The sequence below is a fragment of the Acomys russatus genome, chromosome 29 (genome assembly GCF_903995435.1).
Source record: "Acomys russatus chromosome 29, mAcoRus1.1, whole genome shotgun sequence".
Classification (NCBI taxonomy): domain Eukaryota; kingdom Metazoa; phylum Chordata; class Mammalia; order Rodentia; family Muridae; genus Acomys; species Acomys russatus.
Window position 1 is genome coordinate 6,966,101 of NC_067165.1, and position 26,742 is coordinate 6,992,842.

The 26,742-nt window shown below is 37.8% G+C and overlaps 1 protein-coding gene across 5 annotated transcripts in view; it reads left to right on the forward strand.

Moving 5' to 3' along the window:
* Window positions 1-26,742, forward strand: part of Tut4 (terminal uridylyl transferase 4) — a 111,089-nt gene that overhangs the window by 37,777 nt on the left and 46,570 nt on the right. For 3 of the 5 annotated variants that reach the window (XM_051171799.1, XM_051171800.1, XM_051171801.1), the window contains exons 6-14: window positions 804-892; window positions 2,868-2,919; window positions 6,242-6,311; window positions 9,092-9,218; window positions 16,834-16,953; window positions 17,156-17,368; window positions 20,563-20,737; window positions 21,429-22,126; window positions 26,033-26,183. In XM_051171799.1, the coding sequence (XP_051027756.1) occupies window positions 804-892; window positions 2,868-2,919; window positions 6,242-6,311; window positions 9,092-9,218; window positions 16,834-16,953; window positions 17,156-17,368; window positions 20,563-20,737; window positions 21,429-22,126; window positions 26,033-26,183 (1,695 nt within the window). The remainder of the gene's footprint in view (window positions 1-803; window positions 893-2,867; window positions 2,920-6,241; window positions 6,312-9,091; window positions 9,219-16,833; window positions 16,954-17,155; window positions 17,369-20,562; window positions 20,738-21,428; window positions 22,127-26,032; window positions 26,184-26,742) is intronic. The other 2 variants (XM_051171802.1, XM_051171803.1) reach the window with 1 other exon arrangement.

Consider the following 26,742-nt stretch of genomic DNA (forward strand, 5'->3'; position numbering starts at 1 on the left):
TACGAATGTTAATTTTCTAAGAAAGTGATTCTGCCTGGTCAGTACCATTCCACATACTATTTTCTTGTACTCTTTGGTGTGGTCTTTTGAAAGTACGTCTTGTTTTTGTAATAACACATATGATAGTCTTCTGTTTATCGTGTACTAAGAACTCTTGATAGCCACTAAGTTTTTGTGTTTTAAGTTTGCAGCATCACTTGACTTCGAGTTACTTTGTATTTTGAAAAAGCATTTGTATTGAATGTTCTTTTCTAAGGTTGGTTCTTATGTAATTACCTAAAATAAAACATTTTTGACAATAGCATTGCTAGAGGAGTAAATATTTTTAGATTATTTCTAAATGAACTGTTTCAGTTTGAACACTGAACTTTTATGGTAGTTTTTTCTCTTGTCCTTTGTTCTTGTTCCCGTAATTGGGAACATTTGTTATTTTAATAGATAAGTTTTGTGAAAGTCATTATGCCAGAATTAAAATATATGGGATTGAAGTAATGTGTAGTTGTCTGCATGTTTTTAATTTATTTGTTTTGATGTGTGTAGGTGGGGGCTAGCATGAGTTTATGTGTAGTACATATGTATGAATGCCTTATAGGTTAGAAGAGGCCATTAGATACCCTGGAAATGGAGTTACAGATGGTTGTGAGCTCCTGTTTGGGTGCTGGGAGTTGAACTCTGGTCCTCTGCAAGAACACCAAGTGCTCTCAACTGCTGATTCACCATTTCAGTTTCCAGTTTGTTTGTTTTTTTTTTTAACATACTCATATTTAAAGTTTTATGCTCTTGTGTTTTTTTGTTTATTCCAGAGTGTTCACTGAGGTTGTATGGTTCATCTCTGACAAAGTTTGCTCTGAAAAGCAGTGATGTTAATATAGATATAAAGTTTCCTTCCAAGGTAAGTAATTAAAAAAGAGCCATCTCTTTATGGTGCTTAATTAGTATTTGCTAATTTTATTGCGTTACCTTTTTAGAGAATGGGAGGAGGAAACAAACCGTTTGGCTTATGGGTATTACCATGAAGACTAAACAGTGTTTTTAAAAGTTACTGTTACATTTCCAATAGATAGGGAGAAAAAAGCCAATAGAGGGAAAGCTGCTGGTGTCTGAGCTTGATGAGTAGTAGTGCTTCCGGTAAGCAGTGTGGGAAAGTAGAAAGATTGAAACTAGAAGGCTGGATTTAAGCCTTGACAGAGTAAAAACAGATTACTTGATCTTTTTGAAAATTGTTTTCCTCAATTTAAAAGCAGAGCTAACAACATTTTAAAAGTATTTTTGCTTTTTTGAGACAAGATCTATTCTGGTCTGGAACTCAGTATAAAATTCAGGCTGTCCTTGAATTTATGGTAATCTTTGTGCTTCTGCCTCTTGAATGCTGCTGTTACAGGCATGCGCCACTACATTGTGCTGTAATATGCTGTTTCTATGGTGTATGTTACCTCTGGCTTCCAAATGAGGGGTGATGTTTCTGTTTCTGATACAGAGAGCCCCTGCTTCTGTCTGCCAAGTGCTGGGACTACAAGTGTGCTTTATCACACCTGGCCAGTTTTCATGTTAAATGAGATGGGGGGGGGGAAATATATATATATATATAATCTCCTTATAAATGATAAATACTTAAAAGAAGTAGTAGCTAGGGAGTGTTCTTAGAAACAATGTCTAAAATATTTAGCACAACATTGCTTATTTTTGTCAAATCACACATTTAAACTTATCAGTCAAGGGCTGGCACGATGTCTCAGTGAGTGAAAGTGCTTACCAAGTAAGTAAGCCTGATAACTGGAGTTCAATCTGTGGTATCCACATCAAGTTGGAAAGAGAACTGATTGTGCATGCTGTTTTCTGGCCCCCACATGTGGGCTGTGGCATGCACCCCATCCCATCACACACAGTAATACAATTTTTAAAAAGGTATCAGTCAAAGTTTCATGTTTGTCTTCAGGTTTCTGTTGCTGTGATAGAACACCAGGACTAAAAGCAACTTGGGGTGGGAAGGGTTTATTTCATCTTACAGCTTGTATGTAGTTCATCTTCCAGGGAAGTCAGGGCAGGAACTCAAGGCAGGTAGGAACTGAAGCACTGAAGCAGAGGCCATGGAGGGGTGCTCCTTAGTGGCTTACACCTCATGGCTTGCTTGATCTGCTTTTTTATAGCACCAAGGATCACCAGCCCAGGAGTGGCACCACCCACAGTAGTAAGTTGGGCCCTCCCACATTAATCAAGAACAAAACAAAACAAAACAATCCTGCAGACACTCTAGTGGTAATATTTTCTTAATCAAGGTTGCCTCTTCCCAAATGACTTGAGCTTATGTCAAGGTTACATAAAACTAGCCAGAACAATGTTTAATGTTTTCTTTTTTAATACTTTTTTTGCTCAGAGATGTTTTATTTGAATGAAAGATTGGCATTTAAATTTCTAGTCTAGGGATGTAAGGATGGCTCAGAGGTTAAGAGCACTATCTGCTCTTCCAGGGTCCTGAGTTCAATTCCCAGCCACCACATGGTGGCTCACAACCATCTATAATGAGGTCTGGTGCCCTCATCTGGTGTGCAGGTGTACATGCAGGCAGAACACTGTATAAATAATAAATAAATAAATCTTTAATAAATAAATGAATAAATAAATAAATTTCTAGTCTATTTAATAGTCACTTGGCAAACTTGTTTTTATTTTTCTCTGAGCAATAGTTCTGCATTTGTTGTATTCTACTTCTCTGAACAAGATTTGACTATGTAAAAGTAAAATTACTACTCTGATTTTCAATTATTTTAAAATACAAAGAATGATTTTGTTTAATGTTATTCTTTAATTAAGTCAAATTCTTACTAAATACCCTGCTACTTGTCCTTTGTTTTAATGAAACTTTTTAGATGAATCATCCGGATCTTTTGATACAAGTGCTTGGAATTTTGAAAAAATGTGGTAAGTTCATTTTTTTTTCTTCTTTTATAAGAATTTATTTTTCTAAAAGTATATGCACTGTGTTGTTTACATATGGCTAGCCAAGTTAAAATGCTACCATTTATGAGACTGCCTATATGTGTATATTTACTTAATAGGTGTACCTGGAAATGTAATTTACCTATTGGTTAAGTCAGATATACTGTATCGAAGTTAATAATTAAAATACATTAAGAGCTTTGGATAATTAAAAAATAGATTTTAATGCCATGGTTTCTTATCTGCAGGAGTTACTTCCTTCTGTATTTGTTTCAGTGCTAGGTTTGGAACTGAGGGCCTTGAGCTACAGTCTAGTCACTCTCCTAGCTTTGCTTTCTTTGATTTCAGTTAACCTGCATTCAGCCACAGTCTGAAAATTACATGGGACGTTTAAAAAACAAGCAATTCCTTATTTTAAAGAATATACTTGCTTATGTATATGAGCATCTTACCTGTGTGTATATATGGACACCATGTGTGTGCCTTGTGCCCACAGAGATCAGAAGAGGGTGTCGGATTCCCGGGAAGTAGAGTTATGGATGGACTGGATCTGTTATGCGGGTGTTGTGAATTGAGCCCAGGTCCTTGTTTAAAAACAAGGACTCTTAACTGCTCAGCTGTCTCTTGAGCCCTTCCTCATTGTAAAACTGGGTTCTATTCTCAGTCACTCCATTCACCAGTCTTTTAGTAGCTGTCTAGTTATCAGATCACTAGATGTTCTAAAGTACTATGTACAGAAGAGAGTCCACATTCATAGAACTTATGTTGTAATTGTTTTGTTCTATTTAGTTAACCCTGCTAATCTTTTACAGTGCCTAATTTATATATTAAAATTTGTCAAATGCACATATGATTAGGAAAAAACTAGAATTTCAGGATTTGATAGTGCCTTAGGTTGCAAGTATTTATTTATTAGTGTTTTAGAAAGTATCTCTTTAAGTAAAAGGGAACTACTATGTTATGGGCATTTCATGTGTAAATGAAGACAAATAGACTTGTCTTCCTCATATGGAAAAGTCAGTGAAAGAAAAGTAGAAAGATACAGAATAAAGACAGTGATACACACTTTATTTCCACCTATCTTTTTTGTTAGTTTGTTGTTCTTTGTTTGGGACAAAATCTCTCTACACAACCTTGGCTGTCCTGGAACTCCTTATGTAGACCAAGTTGGCTTTGAACTCACAGAGATATACCTGCCTCTGCCTGATTAGTGCTGGGACTAACGGAGTGTGCCACCACACCTGGCTGCTTTCTTTCTGCTTGAAACATTGACAGTAGCCCATGTAATCGTTGTGTTATATCAGCTGAATCATGCCAGGTAGCTTTTCCATGTTACTTGTCCCGAATGTTTTTATAAGAAAAGATATTTACACAGGTAAAAATACTTTCAAACACAATACAAATAAAAAAGAAGTATAGTGTTTTGAACCAAGCCCAGTTTATATGTTATAAACTGGTAATTAATTGGCTCATTCTTTTAAAAAAATTATATGTATGTATGTATGTATGTATGTATGTATGTATGTATGTATATGTTTAGGTATGTGTGTGTCAGGCTTGGAGGCACTGGCCTTTATCAGCTGAGTCATGTTTTTTGTTTTTGTTTGTTTGTTTGTTTGTTTGTTTTCACGACAGAGTTTCTCTGTATAACCTAGGCTGTCTTGGAACTCACTCTGTAGGCCAGGCTGGCCTCAAACTCACAGAGATCACCTGCCACCTCTCCCTCCCGAGTGCTGAGATTAAAGGCTTGTGCCAACACCACCTGGCTCAGCTGAGTTATCTTAATGCCCATTTATAAGCTTGACCAGTGTCCTGGGAAATTAGTTTTTAAGGAATAAGGAATGATGTAGAAATATTTTAACAAAGTTGCCTTTGCTAATAAATACTTGTGTCTAATTACATACAAACTTAAAAGCATATTACAAATAGGTAGACTTAATGCTTTTGCCTTTTGAGGCTTCCCGGGAAAGTGTTCAGCCTATTATAATTTTTTCGGCTGGGCGTGATGGCGCACGCCTTTAATCCCAGCACTCAGGAGGCATAGGCAGGTGGATCTCTGGGGGTTCAAGACCAGCCTGGTCTAAAAAGTCTAGGACAGCCAAGGCTATTACACAGAGAAATACTATCTCAAAACAAAACAAAACAAAACCCTAAAAATAAATAAATAAATTTTTTTTTTTACATGAGAGATAATCTTAAGTCTTATAATACAGGCTTAAACGTCTCTGATTTTTAAATTATGTTTTACTTACTATCCTCATTGTATCTTCTAGAAACCTGTCATCTACAAGATTTGTTTTCATATTTGTGTTTCAAACTCCTCCTTGAGCTTTTGTTTCTTGTTACTGCCATATCCGCTGTGCTTAAATACATTTCTGACATAATAGGCTCCCAGTACATAGTTTTAAATCAGTCATCTCATCAGGTACCGCTGAGATTTTTTTTTTTTGTTATTGTCAATTGTTTTTCCAAATGAAATGTCAGTCCATTTATCTTAAGTGGATATTTAATTTTTAAAATTAATTTATTTATTGTATATGAGTACTTTATCTGCAGAAAAGGGCATCTGATCACATTATAGATGATTGTGAGCCACCATGTGGTTGCTGGGAATTGAACTCAGGACCTTTGGAAGAGCAAGCAGCGCTCTTAACCACTGAGCCATCTCTCCAGCCCCAGATATTTAATTTTTAATTTAAATTTATTTTCTACACCTGTGTATGTTTTTTTGTTTGTTTGGTTTTTTTCTCTTTCCATCACATGGGTGTTGGGGATTGAACTTTTCCTGTTGGGCTATATCCCCAGATCCTGAAGTAGGCATTTATGACATGAGATCTACTTTGGTGGTAGACCTCAGGGTAGACATATGTTCCCTCCCTGCTAATGCCTCCTTGGAACCTTCCATTAGATACATTTTGGAAATATTAATTGGGTGAGGCTAAGAGTTCTATTTGAATGGAAAGCATACTTCTACTATGGCTATAGCCCACAGAAGTAAGTGATGTTCCCTCCTTGCTGTATATTTGTGAAGTCTGAATATTTACATGGAAGTATTCAAACTTTTAGGGATGTTAGAAGCCCTTTCCTTTTAAGCTGCTTCTGAAGTTGAACAGTATTTGAGACTATACTTGTGGTCATACAGTTGACTCCAGAAGATGTAAGAGATTTTATGGGGTTCATTTTCATAATGAGAAGACTGAGTTATTCTACAGAATTAATGAGTGATTTTTTAAGAAACTTTTACTGTTACTATAAATACTTAGAGATGTTGGCATTAACTTACTTTCCCTTCTCTTCTTATTAGCATTATATGTAGACGTGGAATCTGATTTTCATGCTAAAGTTCCTGTTGTGGTGTGCAAAGATCGGAAAAGGTTGGTAATGAAGAAATAAGGTATTTATAAAAATGAACAAACTTGGACTAAGATGGCTCAGTGGGTAAAGTGCTTGGAGCACAAGCATGAGGACTTGAGTGTGGATCCCCAGCACTGAGATAACAGCTGGGTAATCCTACGTCTTGGAAAGACAGGGAGGCCCTAGGGATTTGCTGGACAGCCAGCTTCAGGTTCAGTGAGAGACCCTGTTTTAAGCAAGAGGGTGGAGATACCCCACATGGACCTCTAGTCACCACATTTGTGAACATATCTGTTTTCTGTTTGTGTACAATACACACACACACACCCCACCCCCCAGCAAGATGGCTCATTTGCCACATAAAACTGACAATCTGACTTCCACCCCTTGTATTCCGTGTAAGCCCTTGTTCATACAAAAAAAAAAAAACAAAAAACAAAAAACAAATTTGTGGCAAACATCCCTAAGAGAAGAAATTGTATGTTTTAGATTTTTCATTAGGTTAACATGACCTTTATTGACATTTATTAAAGCATGCCAAATCCATATGAATAAGAAATTCAGCTAGCAGAGAGTTAAAACACACCGCTGGGCATGGTGGTGCATGCCTGTAATCCCAGCACTCAGGGAGGCAGAGGCAGGTGGATCGCTGCAAGTTTCAGGCAAGCCAGGTTTACAAAGTGAGTTCAGGACAGCCAAGGCTACATAAAGAAACCCTGTCTTGAAAAACCAAAAAAACCAAACCAACTCTACATAAAGCCTTTTCTTTCTTTCTTTCTTTCTTTCTTTCTTTCTTTCTTTCTTTCTTTCTTTCTTTCTTCTCTTTCGTGTAAATTCATGTACTCATCCAGCAATGCTAAGAGCATTTACTTTTGTGTAAGCTCTGTATTGATCTTGAGATGTAAACATGAATTAAGAAATAGCACTATATTATAATCTTGGGGCTAGTGAGGTGAGCTTATCTTGAGACATACATAGTAAAAAGAGAACCAGCTCCTCAGAATTGTCTTCTGTCCTCCATTTAAGTATGTGTGTACATATACATAGATACATACAAAATAATGTAAGAATGTTTTTGCAGACTAGTTTTTGTTTAATTAGCATAACTCATTGCCTTCTAGTCAGATGTCTGTAGGACTGAGAGGATAAAAGTACCTTTGAAAAATGAAAACTTAACTGGGTGTGGTGGTGCATGGTTTTATACCTGGCACGGGTGGGGCAGAGGTAGGGGATTTCCATGGTTTTGAGGGCAGCCTTGTGTATATAGTGAGTCTCAGGGCAGCCAAGGCTACATACAGAGTGAAGCCTGTTCTCATAAAACAACCAAAATAAGTGGTCTTCTGTTGATTGCTAAGTTGTTCTCTTTGTAGTCTAGTATTCTGTTTTCATATTCAAAGTCAAAAAGGTCTATGGAAATCTAGTTCAATTTCCTTATTTGGGATTTAAAAACTTGTACCTATTATTGAGTGTGTTATGTGTAGACATTTGTGTCCCATGACACACATGTGGAAGTCAGAAGAAAACTTTATAGTGTTAGTGCTCTCCTTCAGAGCTTTGCATGGGTTCCAGGATGCATTCTAAAGGATGGAACCGAGGTTCCAGGGTGTGTTTTAAAGGATGGAACTGAGGTCTTCAGGCTTGTGTGGCTAGTTAGGCCATCTTACCAGCCCTACTTCCTTTTTTCTAAATTAGAAAATTGAAACTGGGAGGGGGTAAGCATTTGTACACATTTCTATTATTCAAGGCAAAATCAATACTGGAATGTAGGCATTTGACTTTGATTAGGTCAAACTGTTTTTCACACTGTATATAATTGCCTGTGTATATTTGCTGCTCCCTCTTTCTCTCCTAGATACTCTCCACTGTATTCCTCTCCACTTAAGGTAGCTCTTGTTTTCACGTTTACAAAAGCACAAGTCATGGATTAATAAGTAAACTCTAATCTTTAAGTTGAAAGTAACAACAAAATTATGAAAGCTTGAATAAGAAATTAAAGTTGAGAAGTTTAGTTAGTAAATGTATTTTTTAGTTTATCATGTACAAAGCAAAAAAGAATGAATTAGGAGAGAAGTATGCTATATTGACATTGAAGATGTCCGTGTCACTGGTGGCTTGAGCTTGTAATTGTAGCTGGGCTATCTAGTAACACCCTGTCCTTACGTTCCCTGTCCTCATCAACCCCGAAGGGTGGGTTGATAATATGACGAATAAAGTCTCTTGTCTCCAAACTTGACCAGCTGAGTTTGATCTGTGGGACTCCATGGTTAAAGCAAAGAACCAACTTCTATAAATTGTTCTCTGACTTCCATGTGCACATCATGGCACAAATGTATTCATATACAATAAATAAACAGAATAAATGTGTCAGTATAACTTAAGACACTTAATTTTTAAAAAATTATTTGTATATCTGTGGGTGCTAGGAATGAAACTGGATTCCTCTACAAGAACAGGATAGGCTCTTAACTTTTGAACCATTTCTCTAGTCCCTATAATAACATTTTTGGTTATTAAAATATGGTGACTGAGAGCAGATGGTGGTAGTACACACCTTTAATCCTAGCACTCTGGGAGGCAGAGGCAAAGTTGATCTCCAAGTTTGAGGCCAGTCTGATCTACAGAGTGTGTTCTAGAACAGCCATAGCTAAAGAGAAACTCTGTCTCTAAACCCCCTACCCCGCAACCCCCCACCCCCAAAATGAAAGGAGGTGACCGAAAAGAGATAGCCTCTAGGTTTTTGAAGCGTGTTAAAGTTGCTTTTAAAGGTGTTAATGCAGTGACATTTGTTTCTCATTCACAGTGGCTTACTCTGTAGAGTGAGTGCAGGAAATGATATGGCATGTCTCACTACTGACTTACTTACTGCTCTTGGCAAAGTTGAACCAGTCTTCACTCCCTTAGTGTTAGCCTTTCGCTATTGGGCTAAGGTAAGTGGAACAGAAGGAAATAAGTCAAGTCTTTTTCTGTTTCTTACCCTGATGTATAAATTATGACATGTAAGAGAAAATAGTTGTTTGCCCCACACAGTTGTGTGGCAGGTATTATCATGGACATTAAAATAAGGTTTCGTAGGCATGTATAAAGTAAAGTTCCCTTACCCATCTCTCAGCTGATGCTTGAAACTGAAGATGATACTGAGCCATTAAACATAGGTTTTTAAAAAAAATTCCTATCTGCCATGAGGCTTATAAGTAAGAGAATAATAAAAAATAGAACGTATATAACAGTACAATGCATTAAATTATTTGAAACTTGTAAATTGTTCATTTTTGGAAATTTCCATTTAATTTTGATGTACTTTTTGTTGTTGTTGTTTGTTTTTCATGTGTACAAGTGTTTTTCTCATATGTATGTCTTGGGTACCTGGAGAGGTCAGAAGAGGGTGTTGGAGCCCCTGGTACTCAAGTTACAGACAATTGTGAGCTGCTATGTAGGTGCTGGGGATAGAACCAAGGTCCTCTACATGTTAACCTCCTTTTAAAGAATCATCTGTTTAGCCTGTCTGCCTGTATATATGTATGTTTGTTTGTTTTTGTTGTTCTTTTTCCAGACGGGGTTTCTCTGTGTAGCCCTGGCTGTCATTGAACTCACTCTGTTGACCAGGCTGACTTCAAACTAACAGATGCTCTTACTTCTACCCTGCCAGTGCTGGGATCAAAGGCAAAGTCATCATGCCATCTTACATTGGGATTTTTGATAGTCATACCTTTTTTTATGCTATAGAAATGTTCTCTTGCCAGGTAGTTGTGCTGTGTACCTTTAATCAAAGCACTTGGTAGGCAGAGGCAGGTGAACTACAGAGAGAAGCCTTGTCTAAAACAAATCAACAACAACAACAACAATAAAGAACTGTCCTTTTATATGTGTTTTTGTGTGTGTATAGTTTATGTATATTTGTGATTATGGATGCACCGGTGGGTGCCATGGCATTTGTGCAGAGGTTACCAGTCAACTTTCAGGAGTTCTTTCCCTCTTCTACTATGGGTTCCAAGGATTGAACTCAGGTCATCAAGTTGTATACAGCCAGTGCTTTTATCTGTGGAGCCATCTCGCCTTTATTTTTGCAGGTTGAGAGGTTCTTTAGAAAATTTATTGCAGATAATTCTTAATTGTGGCCTGTTCTTTGGAGTGCTAAAATAGTATCATTTTTATCACTCCCACCTCCCCTTCCCCCTTTGTTCTTTTGAGACAGAGACTTGTTACGTAACTCTGACTGATCTGGAATTTGCTTTGTCTTCCAACTTCATCTCAAACTTAAGGCAGTTCAGCCTCTGCTCCCTCTGGTGCACTTACAGGCCACTGTAGCTGGTGTTCGCTACTTTGTGGATTCCTTTTCTTCCACCCTTCTTCGCCTTTTTTCCCTTTCAACTTGCTAACACTAGATAGGAGAGAAAAAGGATAGCGGGAAAGGGGCTGTGGTTAGACTACTTCCTACTGATATAGGTGCATTGAGGTCCTTGGGGATAAGTTTGATCTTTGCCATCAGGATATCTAATTTCTTCTTTGCACATGGCTGCTTAACAAACTGCAACCAACCTCTCAGGGTCCTAGCATTTATATGCTCTGGAAAGTCCCCAGAATTCCAAAAGTCACACAATTGGAGAAACTATCTGCAGCTGGCAAAACCGTGTCCCTGTTAGAACATGAGGCAAATCATAGTCAGCTGCTGTGAGGCAGCCCCATATCCTTACACCTGGGATTAAAATGAAAACATATTCTTATAATATTTGTGTGGTTTCTAAAGAAACTAAAATTCCAAATTTCTCTCTACATTTCCTGCTTTCTGTTTTAAAGCCATTAATTGTGTTGTGTGCAGTGGGAAATTACAAACAGACATTTTCCATGAGATAAATGCTTTTTTGGATCAGTGGCTAAGACCTCTCTTGCCCAGTTTTAATCTTTATTTGTTTTGATGGTGTCCACAGCATTTCATTTCCCGTGGATATAGAAGCAAATCCACGTCCCCAACGCAAAACTTCTGCTAGCTTCCAGTCTGATGTTGTCTGAAATGGCAGGTACTTTTTGCTGTGGGGCCTTGAGCCAGGCCCCCAAAGCCATTTCTTGACGGTAAGAAATTGCCTTGGACCTACACTCATTGGTCAGATGGCAACCTTTGTCACATTGTTTGTACACCCCCGGAAGCCCAGGCCTTCTTTCTGGTTTATATTTAGAAAAATGATTGCTGCTAAAAAGGGCTTGTTCACGTTTCCAGTGCTAAGGATTGTATTTCTCCCAATTGGTAAACCAGGCATTTTGAGATCTGAGGCTTTTGGTTTGGTCACAGTCTGTTTGCAAATAACCAAGTTTCCTATAATTGAAGCACTGGGCATTTTGGTATTGGAGACTTCTAACTATAGCCTGATCTCTGATATTAGCATGGCACACATTAGAGCCAATACTAATTGTATCCCTTGTCCACTAGTCTATAGGCGCTGCTTGTACCTTTAAAGGTCTAATAACTTTTTTACATTTGATATTTGTATTTTCATAAGCCAAGGTCTCTATCGACACAAGACTTTGTTCACAACTGAGACTAATCTTTGTTTAAAAAAAAATCAGTGAAGACTTTTCAAGATCCTTGTATAATCTTTGTAAACGAGGTGGATCTTTTTCTTGGCTCTGCAACTTTATCCCAAGCTCTTAAAGCCACTAAGTGACATCATTCTATAATGGGGTCATCAAATTGAATCTCTTTTTGTGTATCAGAGTACTGCCCTTCACCTAGCAACTGATCTTGTACTATATTCATCCCCCTCGCTCTATTTTGCTGTTGAATATTTGCAGCTTCTACCCTCTAATACCTGGTAATTGTGGACCATCGTCTGGTACAGCTGTCACCAATCCCTTCCAGTCTTGAGGTATAATTCTCTTTTGAGTACCCCAGTTATTGAGAATTTGTTTCACATAAGGCGAATGCATCTCATATGAAATCATGTCCTCTTTAAAAGACGCCATCCCATCTTATAACCTTGTTCTCCACCATTAGGAGGCATACACTGTATGACTGATGGTGATCTTTAACCCTGGGCTGCCCTCAGTTACCTCTTGTGGCCTTCTTGGTTCAAGGTTAACCCTTTCTCTCAAAATGGGCTGATTGATCTTTTCCCTGACCCTGCCTCCCTGTGCGGCTTCTTCCTTCCCCAGCTGCCCGCCTAGTTCCTTGCTCTGTCCAGGGGTTTTTGGCACTGGGAACCGAAAGTTTGGTGCTGGGCAGGCCCATGATCTGCCTTCAGCGTAGTTTCTTTCCTTCCTTCCTTTTGGAGGAAACTCCAGTTATCTTGTCCAGTCCGAGCCTTTTATTTCTTTTTTTTTTGGTGCCCCTTTCCTTCCCCCCAACTCCCATTTCCATCTGCAGTTTTTCCAACTGCTCAGTCATTCTCCCAACCTTTTTAAAGACAGAATATAGGAAGAAGAAAAAGAAAAGCCGATAATCCCCTCTGGGAGCAAAGAGGAGGATATACCAGTGGAAGCAGCCACAATACATTTTTCTGCTGTTGTTTTGAAACAAGATATCCATTCCTTTGTTCCCTGCCGTTTCCTCTATGGCATTTGCAATCAGACTTACCATTCTGCCTACCCCTGCGTCTGTGTGCCACTTGTCGCTGGCATTGTTGGTTTGTGGGTTTCTTTTTCTTCCACCCTTTTTTACCTCTTACACCCCAACATTAGATAGAGAAAAAAGGATAGAGAAGAAAGGGGGGTGGGCTTTACTATCGTTAGACTACTTCCTGCAGATTAAGGACATCGAACTCCCTGGGGGTAAGTTTGATCTTCGCTGTCAGGCTATCTAATTTCTTCTCACTACAGGCCACCATATCCAATCCAATCGGTCTCACAGGAATTTTAAAAATTCAATTATGTAAGTAAACTGTGCCTAAAAAGTATATGTGATACCTAATTTTTTTTTAATACAAGGCCTAGCTGATTAGCCAGTGCTATTTTAAAACTTGCTACACATCCCATGCTGTCCTTTTTTTTTTTAAAAAGATTTATTTATTATTTATTATTATGTATACAGTGCTCTGCTTGCATGTACTCCTGCAAGCCAGAAGAGGGCGCCATATCACATTACAGATGGTTATGAGCCACCATGTGGTTGCTGGGAATTGAACTCAGGAGCTCTGGAAGAGCAGGCGGCTCTCTTAACCACTGAGCCATCTCTCCAGCCCCCTCCCATGCTGTCCTTGAACTTGAAGTCCTCCTAATTAAATTTCCTGGTTGGTGGGATTATAGGTGTGTGCCCCTTCTCATTTCTTAAGATATTTTGAATTAGAAACAAAAAAGTAATCTTAAACGTTGTTTCTTTTTAAAAAAGGTTTACTTATTTATGTATATAAGCACTTTATTGCATGACAGAAAAGAGCATCAGATAGAAGAGAGTATCAGATCTCATTATAGATGGTTGTAAGCCACCATGTGTTTGCTAGCAATTGAACTCAGGACCTTGGATGAAGAGCCAGTGCTCTTACCCACTGAGCCATTTCTCTAGCCTTAAACTTTCTAGCATGATTTCATGTCATGGTGTTTGATACATAATTGTGTCTCAACACCCCAGTCAGTGTAAGGCACTAGAACATAGAGTAGGGAGTGAGCTGCAGAATATGGTTTATTCTTGTTTCTGATACAATAATGTGCTTCATTTTTGGCAGTTGTGTTTTCATGTACTTAATTTTCCTAATTCATTATAAGAAACCTAGAAATTATTACTAGTGTATTTTTTACAAGTTTATTTTAAAGTTCTGAAACATTTATTTTCCTCTTGAAAGCTTATGAAGTCTCATTATTCTCTTGGTGAATAACAGATTATCATTTGGGGTTCAAAAAAAATTTAGCATATAATGAATTTTTCTTATATCACTGATATGAAATCATAGTTGACTGTTCCCTGGCTTATTAATTATTATTTTATATACATTATTAAATATTATACTGTATTTTAATTATAACATCATTTCTAATTCCAGAGGACCAAATTAGAAGGCAAGCAAATGGCTCAGTACATACAAATACAAAAATGGCACTGTAATGAGTAAAATTGTCATAAAAGACTTTGTAGTTGAGGAAGGATTTGGCAGTGGCTTTGGAGAGAAGAGTTTTGACAAGATTCTTCATTGAGAGAGAGACTAATCACCAGATACTGAACCTCACAGTTAGGGAAAAATAGTCCATAGGAACCAGTTCTTTAATGGCACGATATTCCTGGAAGTAAGAGTTGAACAGGGCCAATACACTACTTAATTTAAGCACTTGGATAGTGAAGGCAAGAAAATTGCTAGTTCAGGGCTAGCCTGGGTTATATACTGAGGCCCTGTCTCATATACAATCAGACTTGGACGGGGGAAGAACTTAGCCTCCCCCCCCCCCCACCTGCCCCCCATTCAGCAAGCCCTGCAAGTATGTCATAGGAATTCTAGGAAGCATTCTGTTTCAATACTAAGCTTCTACACTGAGGACCTGCTTCACCCTGGCAGCTGGAATAGTTTATGAATTTTTGGGATGTGGAAGAGAAGGTCATTGGATTAACTTTCATATTCCCCAGGTTCACACAGCTGATCTGTGTTGGGCAGGCATTTATCACTCAGGTAAAGATATGGTTGATGATGAATGGTGGATTGTGTTGGGGTTTGGAGTGGTTCAGACACCATAGCCTCAAAGACAGAGGAGTCACATTCTCCCACACCCTATTCCTGCTTCTGTTCTTGCTCCTTTTTCTGCTCCTGTTTCCTCTGTGGGCATATTCATTGGGATTCGGTCTTGTCTTTGACTGGAAGGGCAAAAGGCTTAGTTGGGGTTCCTTTGAGTCATAATGGGTCCAGAGACAGCAGAGAAGGGAGAGGATGAAAGTAGAAGTTTCCTAAGTGATGGTGTGGAGCTGGAGGGCAAGAAAGACCATTACAGCAGGGACCTGCCAGATCTGTTGCTGGTGGTAAGGTTCAGTGGCTTCATGGCAGGGTAGGAATGATCGTGCTTTGATACAGAAAGAAAATGGAGGGTGCCTGTGACAGCCAGGTCTTTGTTGGGGTTATGAACAAAATGGCATCTCAAGCCATAGGTATAGTGTCCCTGAAAAGTAGATCTTGTGGTAGAGTTCCAGCTGTACTTGGAGTGGCATTTGGATGATGTAACTCACCTAGACCACGGGTAAAATGTCACTTAGTTGGATAGTGACAGCATTCACTCTTAGAGAAATTCCATTAGAGCTTAGTCTTGTAGCAAGAGGAGCTGGGTGCCTGATAAGGGCTCCCAGGGATTGGGGAATATCTAGCTTTGGTCCATCAACAGGCTGGTAGAGTGGCTAGTTAGGCTGGATGTGACTTTATGTCTCAGAGTAAGTACTGAGGACTCAATTCTTTATGTTCATTCAGATGGGAGCTCAGAACTTAGTGACAGGAGACCCTCATAGATGGTAGAGATACGTGGTGGCATTGGTTATCATGTAGTCAAGGTTGAAAGTCTGCCAGGAAGGGGGAGGGTGGCGGCTGGAGAGATGGCTCAAAGATAAAGAGCACTGTCTGTTCTTCCAAAGGTCCTGAGTTCAGTTCCCAGCAACCACAAGGTAGCTCACAACCATCTATAATGAGATCTGGTGCCCTCTATTAGCATGCAGGCACACACATGGGCAGGAAGTCTGAGCACCAAGGTCAGCTCTGACTTTTTTTGTTTTGTTTTGTTTTTTGTTTTTTGAGAGAGGGTTTCTCTGTGTAGCCTTGGCCATCCTGGACTCACTTTGTAGACCAGGCTGGCCTCAAACTCACAGCAATCCACCTGCCTCTGCCTCCCAAGTGCTGGGATTAAAGGCGTGTGTCACCACGCCCGGCTGACTTTTTTAAAAAAATTATTTATTTATTTATTTTTGACTTTTTTTTTTTTTTTGAAGTAGTTAGTATAATAATACATTCTTTGAGTTCTGATGATAGTAGTTTTATAGATAAAACCTCTTAAATCAAGGTAACAACTGTTTTATCGTTAGTCAGTTCTAGTCAGGTTACCTGAATTTGAAAAGAATTATGTTTAAAATTAAAATTTTTGCTGTTGTTTTTTAAATCTTGATTTCTTTGGGGGTCTCTCTGTTACATGTCCCTGGTTTTCCTAAAACGTACTCTGTAGACCAGGGTGGCCTTGAACTCACAGAGATAACCATCTCCTTCTCCCTCCCAAGTACTGGGATTAAAGGTATATGCCACTGTGCCCGACTTTTATTTCTAGGCACTGTTTGACTTCTAAAAAGAGATCCTTGGTTTTAAAAGGTTTTTCTTCCCTGGTGTGGTAGCATACACCTGTGTATACACCGGTATGCGGTAAGACGCTTGTAAGTTCAAGGCTAGGCTACACAGTGAAACCCTGTATCAAAAAAGTTGGGTGTGTGTGCAAGAGACTAGTAACATGAGGTAGTATGTTTTGAATTATGAGCTTTCAGATTATCTCTTAGGTTTCATCATTGTTTGGACTTTTTTTTTTTTTAAAACACTGAAGAACAAGCTACTTGTACTATAAAAGTTGAAAAAAGCTAAACGCTAGGACCTTTTCCTTTTGATTTTGCAGTTGTGCTATATTGACTCCCAAACTGATGGTGGAATCCCTTCTTACTGCTTTGCTTTAATGGTGATGTTTTTTCTTCAACAAAGAAAACCCCCTCTTCTTCCTTGCTTACTTGGAAGTTGGGTAAGCTTGACTTTGTGGTATATATGTGCGTTTGTGTGTGTGTGTGTTATGTGTATGCGCGCGCGCACACACGTATATATAGTTCTTGTTGGGTGTTGTGCTCAAACATTTTAAGATGGAATTCTGGTTTGTCTATCTTTTCTCTTTCTTTATTTTAAAAATAATTTTTTTTACTACCAATTTGGAATGCTTTTTTATATAGATTGAAGGCTTTGACCCAAAAAGAATGGATGACTTTCAGCTGAAGGGCATAGTAGAAGAGAAGTTTGTGAAGTGGGAATATAATTCAAGTAGTGCAACTGAGAAAAACGCAATTGCTGATGAAAACAAAGCTAAGGCAGACCAACCAAAAGAGGATACCAAGAAGACAGAAACAGACAACCAAAGTAATGCCATGAAGGAAAAACATGGCAGAGTAAGCCTTTTGTTTTTTAATTTTGCCTTTTCTATCTGTAGATTTATGATGCCATCAAGTGAAACTATTTGACTAGTAGTAGATTGACCTCTTGGCCTCATTTTCCTCATCTATGAAGTGAGGGGTTGATCTGGTTTAGTTTTTGGTACTGAGATGATCTAATACATTTATGTATGTTTCAATTGTATCAAGGTAATTCTGTTTCCTTTGTCATTTAAACCAGTAAAATTTTCTTTATGAGGAATTTTAAAGCATATTGTGGACATTGTGGCCAGATTGGGTGGAGAAATAAAAGTCTTTTGCTCTAAGAGGGGATGGCTTGCTCATTTAATTAATTTAGCTTGCATTATTAAGGACCTGCTCTGCTCCAGACATTTTCTTCATAAGCAACTACACATGGGTCTTGTCCCTCAGAGGCTTGTACTGTTCCAAGAATATAGATGCACTGTGTTTCAAGTGATTGCTCTGCTTAACACTGAATTGCTAACATTCCCTGGATTTACTTCAGTAATCCCAGTTAATGCTCTTGCTTTTTAGTTTACTGAGAACACTGAAGCAGTCAGATGAGGGAGGGCTCCACACTGACCATCATCTGCTATCATTTATACTCAAATTCTGCCTCGCTACCTCTGTTCCTAATGGAACTCCCAGGTTGCAATCTACATTGCCTTAACTATTCCAGAGTTCTTATTACTCTAGCAATTTTCTTTACTAAATGACTGACTAGTTTTTTATTCCTTATTGAATCAAGCATTTTTATATTTTTCCCATTTTAGAGAAAAGTGTTTTGTATCCTTTCTCCCAGTTATTGCATGGTTTCCCTTTGTAGTAAAACTAAACAGAATGGTTTACCTTCCCCATTTCCTATTTTTCTGAGTCTCCTTGACACACATTATCAGTCTGCCAAAACATACCCGCAGCTTCTATTTTGTTGTTTCACGGTCACTAAAAATTACCTCTTTTGATATAGTAACACTTTCCAGCTGATTATTTCCTTGGGATAGTTTCAGTACACCAAACCTGTCACTGCTTAGCCTTTCCCAGTTTCCTTTGCTGATTTGCTCCTTTCCTCTAGTCGCTTAATGTTAACGTGTTACAAGCTGGGCCTATCATCTCTCTTCTTCTGATTTGTCTACTTTCTTGTGGTAGGTGATGCTGTCTAGTCCTTTTGATTTTAAGTGCTGTCTGTAGGATGACACATCCTCTTTCTTGAACTATATAATTATATTTAACTGCCTATTTAGTGTCTTCTTAGGTATCTTCATGTGTCTAAACTGGACTTTGGATCTTACTCTCAAACTTGAAGATTTTCATATTTCATCAGTAGATGGTACTATTTCCTTTTAAGGATTCAGTTCCAAACGTCAGATGCTTCCTGTATTCCTTTCTTTAATGAAGACCCTATATGAAGTATGTCAGAAAATCTTGAATCTTGCTATTTTTACTTCAGAATATATCCAGAATTCCATCACTTTGACCACATACTGTTAACATTCTGGCCTGGATTTTTACCATAGACCTCTAACACATACGTGTCCTATTGCCCTTTATCTATAATCAACAACACAGTAATCTTTGAGTGGTAGGTAAAAAGTTAAGTCAGATAATTACCCTTGTCTGTCCTTACACAAACATGTTTCAGTGTTTCTTATTTAATTTAGTATAGAAAAGAAGCAAATAGCCATTGGGTCAGTGTTTGCTTCTTCTGTTTCCTTCTATTACACTCACTTTCAGTGTTTTCTCTTGTCCTTCCTCTTCCTTACCGTCGTGATGCTGAGAATCACTTGGTTTTCTTTTTAAAGCCAGTCACCCTTTTGTGTTGTATATGTTTATCTTTTTCTCATACTTTTTCAACAAAACTTATTCTGACACTTAGTTTATTCTGACACTTAGTTTAAACACAGTAAATTTTTCCTGTTCCTGTACTCTTTCCCCTTTGTTATGTGAAACTTTTTCCCCACGGCACTTAGTAGCTTCTAACTTACTATATAGTTTACCTATGAAGTGTGTTTGTTTTCTTTCTTAGGAAGAAGGCTCCACGAAGGCAAGGGGCTTGGCTTCTTTCCAAAGATTATCTCAAGTCCCACCTTAGCATTTAACTTACTGCAGTTGTCAAAAATCATCTCTCTGTCCTAATAGTCTGTAGAGTAGGACCTCACCTTATCTCGGCAGTGTAGTGTAGTGATTTACAACACAGACACAGTAGCCAGGTGGTCTTCAGTGATCCTTGCTTCAAAGAATTGTTAATGTAGGTTTAGGTTTTAGAAGTGTGAATAAGGGTGGTAGGCATTATATGTTGAAAATGTGAATTTTCTTTATTATGATATTCCTAGCACAAATCCAGGAGCATATTAGGTTCTAAAGAAATGTTTGCTGAATGAAGGGTTTTTGTTTGTTTTAATTTTTGAAAGTAAATTTTGCAACAAGAAATTGTAGTAGCTATTCAGTAGTTTATAACCTTGACTGTGCATGAGGTTCACTAGAAAGAGCATTTTTAAAGTTTTAAGTATTTTTAAAATTTTATATATATGAATGTTCTGTCTTCACACACACCAGAAGAGAAAGTCACCCCATTACAGATAGTTGTGAGCCACCATATGGTTGCTGGGAATTGAACTCAGGACCTCTGAGCCATTTCTCCAGCCCGAGCATTAAAAAATTTAAAGGACAAGTGTGGTGCTTGTAATTCCAGTACTTGGGAGAATGAATCTTGGATTAGAACCTGGCCTGTGTTACAGCATGAAACCCTGTCTCAAGCCCACACACCTACTCAAAGACGCAAAGGGGAAAAAATTAAAGAACTGGGGATGTACCTCAGTTTCAGAGCATTTGCTTAACATTGATGAGCCCCTTGGTTCGATTTATGGTGTTCTCACCCCACATATTCACACATATAAAACCCCAATCCTCAGTCCAAATACCCCAGATCAGTTAAATCAGATTCTTAGAAGTGGTATGGAATTTCATGCTTACTTGGTGATTGTAATGTGTAGACAAACTTGGTAATCACTGGCTTAATGAAAAGAACACAGAATTCCTTGGATTTCTATAATTCAAACCGACTGCTTTTTTGAAAGTGCTCTTTTATGCCTGTTTTTGAAAACAAATATACTTAAAATTTCTTTTTCTAATTCACAATTTATTGATTTTTATAGTTTTGAGAAACTTGAATGAAAAGTATTTTTTTTTTCCAGTCTCCTTTAACATTGGAAGCACCAAATCAGGTACCTTTGGGACAGTTGTGGTTGGAGCTGCTAAAATTTTACACACTGGATTTTGCTTTGGAGGAATATGTCATATGTGTACGGATACAAGATATTCTGACAAGAGAGAACAAAAACTGGCCTAAAAGACGGATAGCCATTGAAGGTGAGATGATGGGCTCTACGTGTGTGAGCTATTTTGTGTGTGTGTGTGCTCCTTACCATTTAATACTGTATTCTAAGCTTTATCCCTTGGGTAACCTAAAGAAAATGATCATTGATGTTGACTAGGTAACATAAAATCCCAAGCACATAAGTATGCTATGACAAAAAGCCACATGTAGTTGTCCATGCCTGCAGTCACAGTGCTTGGGAAGCTTAGGCAGGAGAGTTGCCATAATGAGTGTAAGTTCAGCTTGGACAACAAGAGTGTGACACCTTAGTTCAGAAAGTACTGTGACAAGAAATGAAATTGTTAATGTGGGTACTGGAATATGTAATGTTTCATTCAGAGACAGTATATAGGGGAAGCGGAGTGACATGGTTGTTAGTAATTTCTTGATTGCACCTGGAATTATTGAACTTAACTGTAGCTAATCTCTTAAAAATTAATTTAAAAAATTTTTATTTAAAATTTTTTTGCCTTTTAGCTTTTAATTTTATGGAAGAAACAAAAGAAAAGGCACCACATTTGTTTTTCCTCTTTTCCTGTTTTCAAGAACTCACTAGCATCCTAGGCTAGAGAACCTTGGGAAAATGTACTATATTGATAGTCTAGCAGTTAAGATCTATTTGTATAAGTGTGGAAATTAATTTACTCATAGAGACTTAATATTAATCATTTTCTTTTTCACTAGATCCATTTTCAGTCAAGAGGAATGTTGCACGGAGCTTAAACAGCCAGCTTGTTTATGAATATGTTGTGGAGAGATTCAGGGCAGCTTATCGGTATTTTGCCTGTCCTCAAAGGAAGGATGGAAATAAATCTACAGTGGATTTCAAGAAAAAAGAGAAGGGGAAAATAAACAATAAGAAACCATTGAAGTCTGATTGTATGGCAAGCAATTGTTGCATTCTTCTTGGGGAAAACACAGAAAAAGTAAATATAGAAAGAGGCCAGCCTGCTAAACATGATAAAGTGGAGTTTACATCCGAGAGATGTGTTGTTGACAGTGACAGTTTGTTGGCAAATGAACTAGGTTTGGCTGACCATGGACAAGATTCTTCTTCTCTTTCTACTGCCAGTGAAGGCAGTGAATTAGAGCAAAAATCAGCTGAGAAACAAGGTGATTTAACACCTTCAGAAACTTCTTTAAAGAAAGAACTCAGCCAGTGTAATTGCATTGGGTCCCCTGATGGAGCTGACTCTGCTGGGACAGACTGCAGATCAAATTTAGAAATGGAGAATTCACATCAGACTGTGTGCAACAACATACCTGCTACCTCCTGCAACTGCCAAGCTACAGAAGTTGCTTCTGACCTTATTGATGATGATAATCTCCCCTCCCAGGAATTATATTATGTGTTTGATAAGTTTATTTTAACCTCTGGCAAGGTAGGATATAGTAAACAATTTATAAAACCTTGTGGTTACTGTGTGACTATTGAGAGTTTTTAAGTTTATTAAGATTAACATATAAAGCTTTTATGGTAGCAGCTTGTTCTGGAATGATATTTTGGCGTGTATCTGTCTTATAAAATATAAGAATGCATCGGTACTCTTCGAGTAGTTGGTTTTATTTTCTTTATACATGAAATGATTTACCTGCTCTTAGGAAATTCACATTAGCAAAGCAGTTTGTATATGGAGTTGTTTTGTTTTGTTTCAGGGCAGGGTTTCTCTGTGTAGCTCTGGCTGTCCTGGAAGACCATGCTGGCTTTGAACTCACAGAATCCTTCTGCCTCTGCCTCCCAACTGCTGGGATTAAAGGTGTGTGCCAGCACTGCCAGCAGTAAAGCAGTATGTATTGTGTGTGTGTGTGTGTGTGTGTGTGTGTGTGTGTGTGTGTGTGTGTGTGTGTACATATATATATGAAGTTATTTTTCTTTTAAAAAGGAAGTAAAGTTTTACATTTTAATAATTTTTTCTCTTCATTTTGTGGGAATGTATAACTATACTGTTAAGTTGTAGTTGAAGCTACGAATAAAAGTCAAAAAGTGTAGAATCTATATTTATGTTCTGACACTGATAATTTCTGGACTTTTTAATATCCTTTGTGTATTATTGAGCACTTTTTTAAGTGAAAGAATCTGAACTTAAGCTTTTTAGAGTTTACAAGATACTGCAGTGAATAGAACATAAACAACTATTTTGTTAATAATAAATTGCATTTCTTCAAGTACAGTGTACACAACTAAATAGCTGCATCCAGAATGGCAAAATGATTAGACTTATTTGCAAGCATAGTAGATTGTTGGAGGGGGTGATGAACTGGAAAATCACTTTGTTTTTATTAATAATTACATATTGACAAGCATTAAGTTTGTTAACCTTTTAACGTGAGCAATATTTCTATTTTTAAATCATTTTTTGTTGAGATGACGGGGTAGTTAAGAGCACTTGCTGCTTCTGTAGAGAGGACCCACTTGTTGGCTCACCTCATATCTCCAGTTCCAAGGAACAACTTTCTCTTCTGACTTCTGTGGGTGCTGCAGTCACATGCACATACATACACATGAGATTGGATTTTTGAAAACTTTTTATTTTATATGTATGGGTATTTCAAGTACATGTGTATCTGTGCACCACTTACATGCCAGGTGTCCTGAGAGGTGAGAAGAGGATATTGGCTACTCTGGAACTGCAGTTAACAAAGGTAGTTGTGAGCTGCCACATAGGTGCTAGGAATCGAATCCAGGGTCTTCTGTAAGACCAGCCAGTGCTTTGAACTGCTGAGCAATTGCTCAAGCCCAGATTGATATTTTTAAGGGCTATAGATTTTACACACACACACACACACACACACACACACACTCCTACTCCTATCTTGATATGTTAGAGATCAGTTAACACCTATGAAATGATGACCACTGATAATGTCATAAATATATTCATTATCTCAAAAAAGCCTTTCTCTACCTTTCTTTCTCTTTTATAGTAAGCTTAATCTCCTAGCAAACTTTTAAGACTGTAATACAGTATTAATCATAAGCCCAGACAACAGTGGATCTCCAGAACTTGTTTATTTTGTAAAAATGAAATTTTATACCTTTGGCCCCATACTTATTTTTCCCCCGCAACCCAAATAGTACTTATGTATCCTGTATAAGGATGCATCTCTTGCCTATTATCCAGCTGATAGTATTTAGTTATAAAGACTGTCGGAAAGAATGACTAAATGGCAGGTTATTAGCAAGACTTACTAGATAATTACAGCTTACGTTCTTTATAACCTCTCTCCCTCCTCCCAAATTTATACTAAGGTAAGTACCATATTTTCTATTTTTACTTTATTAACAATCTATATCTTAAAAACCAAACAAACAAAACCAAAAACCAGTGGCTAGATGTGCCTGTAATTCTAGCACATGGTAGGGTTAAACAGGGAGACTGTCAGTTTGAGACCCACTCGGACCATATAGCCAGTTTTGAGTACCACACAACCTGTCCTATAAAACAACACTGTTTTTCAATAGGAAAGACTTTTATTTTTTAATAGACAGGGTTTCTCTGTAGCCTTGGCTTGGCTGTTCTGGATTCGCTTTGTAGACCAGACTGGCCTCAAACTCATAGCGATCCACCTGCCTCTGCCTTCCGAGTGCTGGGATTAAAGGCGTGCACCACTATCCCGGCCTAAGAATTTCTATTTTTATTCTACATATATCATTTTAAAAACATACCAGAATATGCTGAAAAGCTGATAGCTGGGCATAGTTGTGTATGCCTTTAATCCTAGCACTTCAGAAACAGCTCCAGATGGATCTCTGTGAGCTGGAGGCCAGCTTCGGCTACATAGCAGGCCTTAGGACTTGGTCTCAAGAACAGAACTGAAAAGCTGATAGAAAATTTTTTGGTACTTTTAATTACATATCCACATAATTTTAATTGTTTATGGTGTTATGATTTCTCTAGTTTCTATATATAATCTGTTCAGTTTAAAAATTTTTACATGTGTGAGTATTTGTCTTCATGTATGTATATGTACCACGTGTGTGCTAGGTGCCTAAGGAGGCCAGAGAGGTTGTCTCCTGGGACTGGAGTTACAGATGGGTGTGAACTGTTTTATGTATGGGTTCTGAGAGTCAAATCCAGGTCCTCTCCAAGAGCAGCCAGTGCTCTTAAACATTGAACCACCTTTCCAGTCTCCTTTGTATAATTTGAATCAGAGTTTATGGCTATGTAAATGCCCAGGCTAACATTGGAGGAACTCTTTAGGTACACATAACAGCAATGAGAGTTTAATGATCTTCCTCAACCATGTGTGCTTTTTGTAACTGGTTGGCATAGCTGTTTACTATTTGACCCCCCGTCTGGTGTTCTACTGGAAAATACGTAAAGTGATGCTATAGAATTTGAAAATTTAGTTAGTAGCTGTTTCATTATATAGAGCTAAGTTTTAGAGCTCAGTCTCCAGAGACCAAAACCATACTATAATTTTACATACTAGCTGAAAGAAGATTCTTTGATTGATTTTGAAGATCAAAAATATTTGGAGTAAAATGAACGATGCAATTTAAATTTTCTTCATGAATGACTTTATTAAGTCTCAGTAAATTAAAAATGCAAGAAAGGAACTGTGGTTGTAGCTCAGTTGATAGAGTACTGAGTGTGAGTTCCAGCATTCATAAACCCAATGTGGTGGTTCACATCTGTAATCCCAGCCATCAGGAAACTGAGACAGGGGGATCAGAAGTTCTATGTTATTTGAGGCTGCTTGGGCTATTGATGTTGAGACTCTGTCTTATGAACCTGAGGGACACGGTCTGGAGAGATGGCTCAGCAGTTATGCTCTGGCTGCTCTTTCAGAGGACCTGGATTCCATTCCCGCACCCACAGACTAGCTCACAGTCATCTGTAGCCCTGTTCCTGAGGATCCAGTGCCCGCTTCTTGATCTCAGGGCACTAGGCATGCAAATGGTGCTCAGACACACCTGCAGGCAACACATAAAATAGAGACAAATGATGAGGGTTGTGGTCCCAGACAAGGTATATGCTTTCTTTTGGAAGTTGACCAAGGTTTTTAAATAACACAAACTTTTGTATAGCCTGCTAATTCCAATATCTTGTATTTCCAAGTAAATTGTTTATAATATGATTTTGGTGGGAGAGGAAAGTTAAAGCAAATTTTTATATTTTATGTTTTATACATTTCATAACAGTTTTTTCCAAAAACCTGAATGAGTAAGTTATCTGAATTAAGTTATAATTATACAATGTTTGTTGTTGCTATAGTTGTGGATCTGCTTTCTAAGTGATGAAATAACTTAAATGCTTACTAGATTTTTTTTTTTAACTAATTAGCCACCCACAATAGTATGCAGCATCTGCAAAAAGGATGGCCATTCAAAAAATGATTGCCCAGAGGATTTCAGGAAAATTGATCTAAAACCTCTACCACCAATGACAAACCGATTTCGAGAAATACTTGATTTAGTATGTAAAAGATGTTTTGGTAAGTGTTTGGTACTATAACTACTAGAAGTAGACTGTTAGAATAATGAATATTTTCTGATTTAAAATAATTTTTTAGTTTTATTTGGGCAGAGTTTTTTTAGTAATAGAAAATATCAAACAGTTATTCACTATATGTTGACCATATTCAGAGTAAAATGTTGAATTCTAAGAAAAATACAATTGAGTCGATATATATTACTTTAAACTGTAGAATTGAGTTATTCAATATGGTATTTATTAGTTCTTTGTTCTTACTGAATTAAGATCAGTTAAAGCTAAATAGAGTTAAAAACTCAACTAACTGGTATATCTCCAGCTCTCACTAGCTCTGTGATGCTAGTGTATGGGCGCTGCATGGGCGCGTCAGGGAGCATTTCTGTCATTGCAGTGTGCTTTTGAACAGTGTTTTCCTAGCTGGGTATAAAAGACACTTCCTAAATTAGCATAATTATAGCTAAGTCTGGTTTGTTATGGTGGCACATCCTTTCAATCCGAGCTGAGGGAGGCTGAGATAGTACTGTCAGATTTGAGCTAATCTAGACTGCATAGTGAGTTCA